Source organism: Tachysurus vachellii, chromosome 26 (assembly GCF_030014155.1).
Source record: "Tachysurus vachellii isolate PV-2020 chromosome 26, HZAU_Pvac_v1, whole genome shotgun sequence".
Classification (NCBI taxonomy): domain Eukaryota; kingdom Metazoa; phylum Chordata; class Actinopteri; order Siluriformes; family Bagridae; genus Tachysurus; species Tachysurus vachellii.
In genome coordinates this window covers 3100660-3113689 of record NC_083485.1, presented here as the reverse complement: position 1 = coordinate 3113689, position 13030 = coordinate 3100660, and the positions used below count along the sequence as shown (strand labels likewise).

Here is a 13030-nt window from a genome sequence, read left to right as displayed (position 1 = left end):
AGAGTTTTATACCTTGCATACAGTAATAGCAGACTTTTCATTCATTCACTCACTCACTCACTCACTCAATCATTTTCTACCGCTTATCTGAACTACCTCGGGTCACGGGGAGCCTGTGCCTATCTCAGGCATCATCGGGCATCAAGGCAGGATACACCCTGGACGGAGTGCCAACCCATCGCAGGGCACACACACACACTCTCATTCACACTTTTCATTCAATTCAATTCAATTTATTTGTATGGCTCTTTTAACAATCCCGATTTTCTTAAAGCAGAAGAGAGAGAAAAAAATAAATTAATATTATAATAATAATAATAAGAAGAAGAAGAAGAAGAAGAAGAGGAAGAAGAAGAAGAAAAATAAGGATAAAAATAAATAAATGAATATATACAACTAAAGTTTCAATTCAATTCAATTTATTTGCTCTTTTAACAATCCCCATTGTCTCAAAGCAGCTTTACAAAAGAATGGAAACAGAAGAGAGAAAAAAGAAATAAATATATAATAATAATAATAATAATAATAATAATAATAATAATAATAATAATAATAAGAAGAAGAAGAAGAAGAAGAAGAAGAAGAAGAAGAAATAAGGATAAAAATAAATAAATTAATATATACAATTAAAGCTTAAAATTAATATATATATATATATATATATATATATATATATATATATATATATATAGTGTATATATAGTATTTTAAATTTTAAGTTAATCTTCTAAAAATTATTTTTAATTATGTATATATTTTGAGGTGTAAAATGCGTGCAAATTTCAACTCATATTTTTGTTCAGCTCATTTGGTGTTATAAATTTTGTCTAAAGTTTATATATATATATATATATATATGTATGTATAAGGTTGAAACGCGCATGCGCGAGATTGCGACACCCGAAGACGGTGCGCTGCTATTCTGGTCTTTACGGTGAATGCTTGAAGTTCGCCTACGTCGAGAATGAGAGCAGCTTGTGTCTCCTGCCTGGGTGTTGCGATGGAAGTCGGAAAGTTTGAAGACTCCGGGAATGACTGTAGAGTCTGTTAATGGCTGACGGATAGAACTGCTCTCTAATCTCGGCTGGTGTTTCCCTGGAGGTGAGTAAAAACGCAGGAAAAGTTCATCCGGCAGCTAAAAAAAACAAAACAAACACGCGATTTCTACGAAATTTACCGTACCTGCGGGTGCTTCTAAGAAACAATCTGACAGACTGTGTTTGTGTAGAATTGTGTAGAAACGCCATAGTCTGGGGTTTCATCTTCATTCCTTCAGACTTAAAGGTGTAGTGTGGATCATGGTGGGAACTTGACAAGAAGGTTTTAGTGCCTCCATCCAGTGGAGTGATGCAGTTGTTAAAAATAAATAAATAAATAAATAAATAAATAAATTCTATCAGAGTTAATGAGAATCGGTGGTGTGACGTCATGGGCGCTGCCTAGCAAGTAGGTCCAGACCATCAGCAGGGGACTAGAGAGAGAGAGAGAGAGAGAGAGTGTGTGTGTGTGTGTGTGTGTAGGGAATTGGAAGCAGGTGAGAAGTAAAAAAAACAAAAAAAAATACCCAACAAATTATATCTATTTATTATTATTATTTTTTTATTATTATTATTATTTAATTAATTAATTTTTATTTTTGAAAGATTACAACATTAAAACATTAAGCTCAGCTTTAAGTGTAGGCTACAGGATCGAGTCTGATGATCATCTGGATAAAGCGTCGCTGAAGTCGATTGAATAAAGGAATGAACATAATATCACGATACCTGTAGCTACGTTCCCGTACGAGAACGTTCCCAATAGGAAAAGTGCCAAAGGGTGCGAGAGTATCCTGATTATTTCTGATTTAAAGTTTGTGTACCAAACGACGATCTAATTAAACTTCAGCCAGATTTCATTTCTTATGCCTCTGCTGCGTGTTGTTGTTAGCGTGAAATCTCAAGAACCAGCTGAATGTTTGTTTGTTTGTTTGTTTTTTATGGATTCATGACTGTAACCAGAATATGAACTGATTTGAGTTTGTAATTCATCCAAACAGGTTCAAGGTCACAGCAAGGTCGAAGGTCTGAGACTCGTTGTGCGTGCACAAGCGTCACTCGTTATTACAGAGGAGTAATCGGGTTATTAACGCCGTAGTGAGTCTAAATTACTTTTGCTCACTTATGTGTAACTTGTATGTGTAAATTATATATGCTTCATACATCACAATACATTTCTTTGAGCAAAAAGAGCTGAACTTTTTTTTAACATTTTTTTTAAACTACTTTTAAAGTTGTTGAAAAACACAAAACTCCATAATGATTCTGTCAAACCACAAATTTGAGGTGCATACGGCGCAAGTCGCCATTCAAAGCTCTGATATTCATATAGGAAAAACCGTTGCCATAGCAATTGCATTCGGAGGCCACCCACATGCAAAGTGTGTTTAACACACAGTAATGTGGAAAAGTGCAGTGTGTGGACACACACCAGCGTGAGCACTTCTCTTTTCGTTTCCTGTCCTCTTTCTGGCTTTGTCCTCTCTCTGTCCTTTGCCGATTTACCTCTTTGTCCCTCGTTCTCATCTGCCTACTCTCTCTCTCTCTCTCTCTCTCTCTCTCTCTCTCTCTCTCTCTCTCTGTCTCTCTCTCTCTCTCTCTCTGTCTCTCTCTCTCTCTCTCTCTCTCTCTAACCTTTCCCTCTCAGATCAGTTTGCCAATGATTTTGATTGCAGGCATAAAGAATTCAAATGTTTGCATATGTGTAAATGATGTGTAGAAAAGTGAGCCGTGGTTTGTGGTTTTTGGGATGCTGTGACAGAAAAAGAATCAGCGAAGTTCATAACAGTGTTTCCTATTTATAGTCACGACTGCATCATATCAGCTTGTAAACAATCGTTACTTCACATACTTCTCTTCAACTCCGCACGGAAGACTTACTGGAGGACAGGAAACGAAAAGAGAGACACTGGAGAATTTTTCCCCCCGAACATCTCCTTAAGGTTATATAAACATATATCTAAAAATGTTTTTAGATCGCGCGCAGCGTTCGCTGTGTAAGCTGTTACTATGGAAACGAACGAGCGGATTAACGTAAATTCGTGTGTTTTGTCTAGCACGTGGAACTAATATTGGAGCTATTATTAAAATAAATTTAAAAAAAAACACACACACACATTCTGTCCAATCAGAAACGAATGCGTGGTGAAATGATCGGAAATAAACGAAATAAGGGAAATTCCACTTCCTTGTTTCTCCTCAAGCTATGACAGAATTGTTAAATTACTTCTCTTGACAAATCCAGGGCACTCGGTTGTCATTAGCGTTCTCCAGATCATCTGGACTTGGATATTATGGGAAGTTTTACCAGAGATGTAATGTTTGTTCTGTAGTTGTGTCAAGACATTCCACCGTGTGGACTTTGACTTCTTATTTATGGATCTTTGCTTGTATTGTACATACACGGCAGCAGGGAGTCAGCGGGTGTATCTGGTCATGTGGCTTTTCAGGGCAAACACAGACAGCGTCCGTCTTTTTGTCCGTCCGTCCGTCCGTCCCCACACACAGCACATTTACATTTGTATATACAGCATATATAGTATTAACATATAATCACAGAAATGAGTCGTTTTATCCTCGATCATCCACATTCAGAAGTTTAAGAAAAAGTGCAAAGTTTACATATCCTCAGGGCAAAACGTGTTAAAAGCAACAGCACATTTATCACAGAGGATCCGTCTCTAAAACAAGCAACTTAACTTTATTATTATTATTATTATTATTATTATTATTATTATTATTATTATTATTATTAAAAGCCAAACTTTAATATATCCTTCTTCAAATCAGGCTTATAGGAGTTCATCTCTTCAGAATTTCATGCTTTTATGATCATAGAAAAATATCAAAACACGCAGTTACGTACATGAAGTAATTATACGTGTCTTCCGTGGTAGATGTTTAAAGTTATCCTGAGCTTGTTAGCTTGCAATTTTACTAAAAAAAACAATCACCAAAAGTCACACAAAATTTAAAATTGGCTGCAGAAAAATCAAGATTTCTTGGACAAAAAAACAACTAATCATTAAAACATCTCCAAAATCCCGGAGGGAACGGGAGACAAGCGGGTTCATGGTATACATTCTTTTTAAACTTGAAGCCAAATTTCAATCTCAACTTCTTGGAATTGGTGAAATAGGTATGAAACACATTTGTCTGTTTTCGTTCATAAGAAAAATGAATATTTTACGTATATATTACTGAGTAAAATCAAGTGCTATAGATGTCACATTTCTGGATCTTCCCGACTGAGGGCTTTTTTACACCAGGTCACTTCATGTGTTGTCTCTGATCCGATAGCTATCTGATTTGTTAAAACTGTTCCATTTACATTAGGCCACATAAATGCGGATATCGATCCGATCTTTCTACTCCCGCCCAAAATGCTAATATATTTGACCTCATTTCCGGGGTAATTGAAACGGAACACGCTTTGATGTGTGCGGTTTTCAGAACGCGATAAAAAAGAAGACGAAAAAACATGTTACGACGGTTACGCTACAAAAAACAGCGTTTACTGTTTGCTACGTTTTCGCTGGCGGCAGCGAAACATGTCCCAGACCACCTCCTGAAGTGGTTTGAACGATCAGATTTATATCCGTCTCGAAAACGTTTCGGAGGGCATTTAGACCTGGTCTTTTTACCATCGGATAGCTATCTGATCACAGAAAACGCATGAAGTGACCAGGTGTAAAAAGCCCCATAATGAACTATAATGAAGTCCATGTCATGATTTTTATGATATTCAGGTGCAACGTTTTTCTTTTTCCGTTAAAGCGTGCTGTTCTGCGCAGGAGCTCGATTTGACGAGTAAATTATACAGTTTTATTGTCCGTCAGAACAGATTTAAATTTAGACCCAAGCAAGAAACTTGAATACACTGTAAACCGCAGCCCACACGAGTTGCTGATGTGTCTTGAGTGAAAAACGAGACTCGACAGCACATTAATTTCATTCCGTGGTGCCAGGGACAGATTCCTTTTTCCAGTTCCTTATTTTTCAGACGAGGCTGGTATACTTTTTAAAAATAGAGGAAGCAGATCTTTCAGTCAAGACGAAAAACCCAGCACGTTAAACTCAACTACTTCAGGGGAACTGAAAGCATGCCAGGATTTTGCTCCTTGAACTAATTCAAACTTGTTTCATTCTTTTTTTTTTTAAAGATCAGCTTGAGCAATGTTTGAAATGTCTGAGATCTCTATCTCTCTCGCACAAGGATTTTAGCTAGCTCGATTTCACTGAAGAAGCTACTGTAGTGACGGCTGAAGGTGATTAAATAAACAATTTTCCAAAAGAATCTTTATAATTCATACATTTATTTGTTTTTTTGTTTGTTTGTTTCATTTCAACTGGAATACTGAGGAATCATATTTTCTGATTCCTTGGTCAAGGATTCTAACTAAATCTGATCTGATGCAAGTACGACCTGGTCCATTAGGACAGAATGTAGGACACATTGTTTTTGTTATACTTCTTATGATATGTTGTGCAGTAAAAGGGCTGAGGGATCGTTTAAGAAATGAAACGCGCTGCTACAGGACATCGGTGGCAGGGTGGCGCGATGCAGCCGGTATTATTTTAGTCTATATGGTTACTGCCTCTTTAATTAGAGAATCCCCATTTCAGGCAGGAAGTCTGTTGTGGCAAATCTGGTCGTCGACACCTTTCCTTTTTCCGGCGGCTTGCCAGCTTCCTCCTTGTCCAGTCGTTCCCGCCTTCTCCTGTTCCCATTTGTCCATCTTTACAATAGCGAAGTGAAGCCAACAAGGAGCTTCTCCCGTGCACAAATACGAACTTGTCCTCTTTTTGTTTCCCTGTATACCTGACACGCCCTGTTGTGGGTTTTTTTGGTCGGTGTGTGTGTGTGACGTTCCCGTTCCCATGCTTGTCACAGGTATAATTCGGCAACATGCCCAAGGCCTTAAGGCTGTAATTTATAATCTTTGCTTTCCAGGTGTTTTAGTAAATCTCAGTCCTTTTAAAGTTGTATTTTGTCTCGCTGTTGACCTTGAATTTTGTTGTATTGCTGCGCATTTTATTTAGCTGGTCTGTTTGTTGAGTTTGAATTGTGTTGTGTTTTGTCGTGTTAAATTTGTATTCCCAGTTTGTTTTGTTTTGTCTGAGTTGAATTTGTTGTAATTTTTGTTTGTATACTATTGTATTTTGTTGCGTCCATCATGTTTTGGTCCTATAAATTGTTTTCTTAACTCTGTGTTATTGTTGTTGTGGTTTATTTATTTATTTTTGATAAATTTGTTGCTGTAGTTTGTTTTATGTTGTTGTGTTGTATAATGTCGGGCTTGTTGGATTCGGTTGTTGTATATGGTGAAATTTTTGGTTTTTACTTCTGTTTTTTGTTTTAGGTTCGTATTTGTCATCTTTTATTCCCAAACTTTGTTCCAGTTTATCTGGAAATTGAATTTGTTATTATTTTTTACTTGTTGGTTTGTCTGAGGGTTGAATAAATCGGTTTCTGTTTCCGCGACTTAAGTTTGTTGATCGATGTCGTCGTTGTATTTTGTTAGTTTTACTTAGTTGTTCCATTTTATTGTCAATTACATTTTAAAATTATTTTACTAGTTTGCTTTTTGTCTAAGAAAAAAAAAGGGAGTATTTTGTATTTGGGGTTTCATCTAGGGGTCAAAACCCATTCTGCTGATTCATCATATTTTGTTCCCTTTGTTTTATTTTACCAAAGAGTTGAATTCGGTGTGTAATTAGACTGTTTTATCTAGAGGGTAAAATTCATTGTTGTTTTTTGTTTGTTTGTTTGTTTACCATTTTCTCCCCTTTTATCTGAGTTTTAATTTATTGTTGGGTTTTAAAACAGTTCTAAGTTTTTCTCTGAGTTTTGTTCATAGTTTGTATTATTCTGTTTATTTTGTCTTATTTTTGTTTATTTGTTGGTGTTTTATTGCCGTCTGTGGTGTTTTGTCTGAGAATTCGTCTTGTTGATGGTTAAATATTGCATTTATTGTTTGTTGTACAGTGTTTTTGTTCTGCTTTTATGTTCTGTTGTGTTTGTGTTGTGCTCCAGAGTAAATTTCATTGTTGTGCACCATTTTGTTTTGTTCAGCATTTGCAAGTTTGGCTTGTGTGTGTTTGTGTAGTAGCGTTGTGTATCTTTACGGCCGATCCGACATCGTTAAGACGATCCAGTAACTATACAGTGACATGACATACACACAGGGTGTGTACACGTGAGTCAGCGAGGCTCGCTCCTGTGTTGATCCCTGGATTCATGTGTACACAAACACACACAGGCACATTGTGTCTGAAACCTGAACACACATTTTTTTTTGTTACTTTTGCTCATTTTAATGCCAGATGTCCCTTAAGCGGCTCAAGAAAGTGCTTTGTGAACGCACGGATGTAGGCGGCGGCAAGCTGAATGCTGTTTTTTGTTTTTTTTTGTTTTTTTTTGTTCTTTCCTTAAATAAATAGAATTTGAATAAATCAGAATCAATCTGATCCCTCTAGTGGATGAAAAAGATTCGACAGTTTCAGAATAAATTCATAATGAAGTCTACAGCAGGGGTCATCAGATCCGCACAGGACGGTTTCCTTCTTCTATAAAAAGATGAGTCTGAATTAAAGACGTGCCGGAACGAACCCTTATGAAAGCTTTCATTATCGGACAAATTAAATCACAATATATGGGTCATTTATCCGTTTGAACATATTCGTTGAAATAGTTCCTGAAAATCTGTGAATTTGTTAAATTTAAACATAAAAAATTCGCAATGTCGTGCTAATTACAGTGCACAATTAAAGCAAACAGGGAAGAAATTCAGAAATTCATTCAGTAACAAATGTTATTTGAAATACAACACGTGCTTCTTTTTATTAGTAGATCTCGTGTGCAGGATTTTAAGTGAAAAAATAAAAGAGCAGAAAAAATCTGAGAAAATACCGATTATACTTCATGCTACAGCTTCGTCTTAAACGTCTGGTGGTCAAGATTTTTAAAACGAAGTGATAATCTGTGGCTTCGATTTGATCTGGTTTCCGTGCTGCCGCTTTCTCCTTTAAACCCACTGGATCATTGCTCTGTGGTTTGTGTCGACCGGTATGTGAAATTTCCCACCCACAGAAACTCGGCTCGTGGGTCGCTGCATCTTTTTGGCTGCAATCCTTCATCTGACTGCTTTAAAAGAAGAAACTGTTGATTTTTATTTATTTATTTATGTATTTTTTGGCAGAACACTGAGGACCCAAAGTCAGCAATGTAGGAGGATGCGTAGTGAGCGAGAGCACCATGACTGGTGCTATTGTCTAAGTTAAACCCCCTCCATCACCACCTACACACACACACTCACACACACACACACAGGATCAGTGCACTTCGTTCCAAAGAGACCGATATTACACCACTGGACACTACAACAAGACACCAAGACAATAGCATATCAAAGCCTAGCGCTATTCTCAAATCTGTTTGGTCAGCATGTTTAACAGCAACAGATCATCTGAGGAACAGTCGCTTCTCTACGTGTCTCTTCTCTAACTTTCACTTCCTTGCGTCGGCTCCGAATTCCGTCTGCGCATCCGAGCCGATCGGCTCATGTTCATTCCCTGCATTCGTCACGTTCCTGTCACTGTAACCTGTTCACTAAGCTACACTTGCTAAGTCAAACTCACAGTGGTTTAGCAGCTCGACCACTAACCATCATTGACCTTTAATTTCCTGTCGTATCAGAGCGGTAGAGATTCTTTCACAGCTTCATATAGATGAAGATAGATAACAAGGTTGCATAAAAGTCAAACGTGTCATGGAACGCATACCGTTATTGGCGATACAATTATGTCTATCACTTTGGTTAAACAATAAAGCTTATTTTTGTTTTTGTTCTACAGATATTTCCACGCGATTAGAAACAGAAAGGAAAACAAGCCGTTTTGACACCGAGACCCTTTTAAATGTCACTGAAATGTCACGTGTTTCTGCACATTAGAAAAGCAACATATTCATATTCTTACTTTCCTTATTAATATAATAGACATATTCCCTTTACTTCACTTTACATTCTACCCTTTTTTCCTTTCCTTGTCTTCTTTTACTTCCCTGCATCTCTTTACTTTCTTCCTTCTGTTTACTTTCATCCATATACTACTTTCCTTTTTCTTTCTTTCTTTCTTTCTTTCTTTCTTTCCCTTTTTGCTCTCTTATTCTTTTCCTTTTTTAATTTTCTTACTTTCTATCCTTACACTATTTGGAAAAAAAGAGAAGTTTCTTTCTCCTTGCTGTTGTCTATATCACAATAATAAATAATGGGCATGTGGAAAAAACAAAAACGATGTCATACAGTACCTGCTTTCTGCTTTTAATTATTTGATAGCGAACTTGGACAATAAATATAGAACTTATATAATATATACACATAGGTCACCTTGCTAAATAAACTCCTGATTAAATGCAGCCCTTGTTACCTTGAAATCCTCCCGAGGGTTAGCTAACAAATTTCAGACAGGAAATAATAAGCGGATCTCAGCACGTGTGAGACGGTAATTTACTATTTACTATGTCAGAAACTCAACTAAAATGTTACTCCATTACATTGTGTGGTGTAATTTTGCCCTCAATGAAACTTTGCTTTCCACAGACAGTATTTACAGTAACACGTCAAGGTCAGGTCAGCTAGCGAGAGCTGCAGTGCGGGGCGTTTACTTTAGCTTCCGGCGAATATGTTTGTATGACAAATTTTATGAAAGATAAAAGACTAATGTATATATGTGTGTGTGTGTGTGTGTGTGTGTGTGTGTGTGTGTGTGTGCGTGTGTGTGTGTAAAAAGGTCAGCAGCATCATGGCTAATGATGACGACTGTGTGGGTCTGACTGAAGAACAGCTGGAGTCCATCAGAAACAACCATGGTGAGTGCATGCATGCACACACACACACACACACACACACACACACACACACACGCGCACACACACACACACTGTTCTACCGACTGAAAATCCACTGTTGTGAGAATTAAAGCACAGAGAAAGTTGCTGGTGTCTGAAAGTCGGACTAGTTTTTATTTGCAACACACTAAACATACAGCAGGCACTGTGTCCTGTATACAATTAACACTAACATAACAGGACAAACATCATAATATCATCATCATATGGAGAACAGATACAGATTTCAGTTCTAGAAAAGCAGTAAAAATATCTGACACAATTTAAATGCACATGCGGTAAAAACCTTGAAAGGTTTCATCATCATAAAATAAAGATTAATAGCCAGTTAAAAGAAGCTGTTTATGAATGATACTCATTTTAACACATTTGTCTAATACACCAAAGCAGGAAATGTAAAATCTATATGGATATTAATATGACTTTATTTTTTAGTAAGAATAAGCCATAGGACAGATATGAATGGTGACTGAATAGAAACTGAATATTTACCGCTTGTAGTTTACCATCGCTTGCTGATACACTACTGATAAGCCCAGCACTTTCTGGCCCAGTGACCGTACCTCCCACATGTATAGCACCGATCCGGTCCAACCTCTGCGTCCCCTCCCGGTCTTCTGCACTGAGCTTGAGTGTGACCTCCTCTGCCGCAGTTCGTGCACTCGTTGTTCCACTCTGCTGTAGTTAGCATACTGTCAACAATCATGGACATATTCATCAACTCATCATAGCTTTTAGGACACCGCAACATGAAGGTCTGATAACGTTTCTCCGCTTTTTCTATAGCGTTACAGAGAAAACTCCGGTCGTTCTTGTTCGGCTCTGTGTTCTCCACCCCGAAGGAACAGTACAGCTTGAACTTCTCTTCGATATAAGTCTGAAATGTTTCGCCAGCTTCTTGTGTCCGGTAGTAGTACACTTCATACATGTTGGTACCTGGCCCTAGAGTTTTCGACACACACTTCCAGAGCTTCTCCAGCAGTCTTACTGCCTTCTCAGGGTCGGAGAAGGCCGCCGCCTTCAAGGCTTTGTTGTCGAAATTCTCTGCAATTGTCAGCCAAGCTTTCTGAGGGCATTTTATTTTGACAAGCTCAAAGACACACTGAGGAGCCACTTCTCCATTGAGTAGCCATCTCTTTATCTTGGCCCAGAACTCGTAGTTGGAATTGGAGAACTGTAAGTATGGAAGTTCTCCAAGGAGAGATGGAAGCGGTTTCTGCAAGCTGGAAGTCACTGATACCGGAAGTCTTAACAGATTATTGGAGTCGTCTAAGGTGGTATTGTAATCTTTAAGTCGCTTGTTTTCTTCTTCTTGTTCCTGGAGTCTCTGCTTAAGCACGGTGATTTGCATCTTTTGAGTGTCTCTTTTGGACCTGAGCTGTAACACTTCACTGGAAATTTCTGACATCTTATTGATTAATTGCGTGTTTTCTGCTTCCTGTTTCAGGAGTTTTCGCTTCAGCAAATTGATCTCTTCTTCTTGAGAATTTGTTTTGTTCTCCAGCTGCAGCACTTTCTTTTGGAACATATCCAGATACCCGGCTACTCTGGGATAGAGAAAAGCCATGATGACCATTGCTATTTTTTTCTTCTTTTTACCCTCTTTGTACTTCATCCACCAATCGTAGAAATCATCAGGCTCTCCAGTTTTGGGGAACGTGCTCTTCTTTTCTTTAGCTAAACGCTTGGAGGCAACTTTGCTTCCCTTTTTTATTAACTCATCATGTAAGCTCATCTTTTCTGGCTGAAGGAGTTGTTGAAGCATGTTGACGTTCTTGACGTTCGCCCTGAAAGAATACAAAAAGAACTGCATCATAAAGTGATAAAGTGACGTGACATACGGTGACCCATACTCAGAATTTGTTCTCTGCATTTAACCCATCCAAAGTGCACACACACACAGCAGTGAACACACACACACCGTGAACACACACCCGGAGCAGTGGGCAGCCATTTATGCTGCGGCGCCCGGGGAGCAGTTGGGGGGGGTTCGGTGCCTTGCTCAAGGGCACCTCAGTCGTGGCCGGCCCAAGACTCAAACCCACAATCTTAGGGTTAGGAGTCAGACTCTCTAACCATTAGGCCACGACTTCCCAACGACTATCATCGTTGTGGTGGCAGTTTTGACCTACATATAAAAACCACAGTCAGAAACAGAGTTGGTGGTAAAAGCAAAGAGGTAAAAATGGTATTTATTTAGTTATTGTAGCTACTTACAATCATGTGTGCTGATAATGTATCATATCGCGGTAAAGTAAAAGTGTATTAAACATTAGTATACTTAAGGTACATTATCAAATGCGCTAACAGTAGCCCCATCTGTGTTTATGTGACCTCTCAGTCACCCCAATAAAGTCAGGTCTTATCAGGCACATGTACCCACACTCCCCTTAGTTCCCATCCTTTTAACACATAGAACGTTTAAGGCAGGGGTGTTTTATGGCAGGACCATTTGTTGTTTACGGTAGGGACATTTGTTCCTGTTCTCTCTCTCTCTCTAGTCTGACACACAGAATTTACCATTAAAGCAGAAAAAACACTCATGATATTTAAAATTTCCACTACATCATCCTCTGAAGATTGGGGAGACTGAAGATTTACAACACATATCCCCTTTAACTGTACCTAACATATTATCTCAGATCTCTAAATAAAAGCAGCAACTAAACTCCAGAATTTCATTCATATCGTCACAATAACGGACATGTAAAGAAGTCTGGACGTTCACGAGGACAACGTTGAGCAAACCATTTCCTTTAAACAAAAGGACGCGTAACGTTTTTCCACCATGATTTAGAGCTGCAAACCTTTCTGTTTCTGTTTAGCACACAATATGCTCTCTGTGAAATAAAAAGACCATAAATTATCTCACTTTTTTTTTTTTTTTATCTCAAAGTTTTTAACACTCACCCAATGGAGCAAGTTCTCCTTCCAGGTACAGTATGTTAAGCTCCAGTTAAGATTCTCTCGGCTGGATTGAAAAATAACTTGCGAAACAAAGACTTTTTTTGTTCGGTATGATGTGGAGGTCCGACTCTTCCTAAAGCGTACTTTTAGAGGCGGAGTCAATTTTGATGGCGGT

The 13030-nt window shown here is 38.1% G+C and overlaps 2 protein-coding genes across 3 annotated transcripts in view; one reads left to right on the top strand and one right to left on the bottom strand.

Annotated features, from left to right (window-relative positions):
- The first annotated feature begins 932 nt into the window (after positions 1 to 932).
- Positions 933 to 13030, top strand: part of pld2 (phospholipase D2) — a 30911-nt gene continuing 18813 nt past the window's right edge. Inside the window, exons 1-3 of one of the 2 annotated variants that reach the window (XM_060863389.1) lie at positions 933 to 1101; positions 2039 to 2135; positions 9831 to 9909. In XM_060863389.1, the coding sequence (XP_060719372.1) occupies positions 9843 to 9909 (67 nt within the window). In that variant the 5' untranslated portion in view covers positions 933 to 1101; positions 2039 to 2135; positions 9831 to 9842. The remainder of the gene's footprint in view (positions 1102 to 2038; positions 2136 to 9830; positions 9910 to 13030) is intronic. The other variant, XM_060863388.1, reaches the window with a different exon arrangement.
- Positions 10037 to 13012, bottom strand: LOC132841190 (uncharacterized). The gene is made up of 2 exons (XM_060863449.1): positions 12859 to 13012; positions 10037 to 11735 (listed from the first exon to the last, which is right to left on the bottom strand). Exon 2 carries the CDS (start codon positions 11711 to 11713, stop codon positions 10472 to 10474), a length of 1242 nt encoding a protein of 413 aa, XP_060719432.1. The 5' UTR covers positions 11714 to 11735; positions 12859 to 13012; the 3' UTR covers positions 10037 to 10471.

Bases quoted from the DNA above. Each gene is read 5' to 3' on its own strand.
- LOC132841190 (XM_060863449.1), bottom strand. From the start codon at position 11,713: ATGCTTCAACAACTCCTTCAGCCAGAAAAGATGAGCTTACATGATGAG.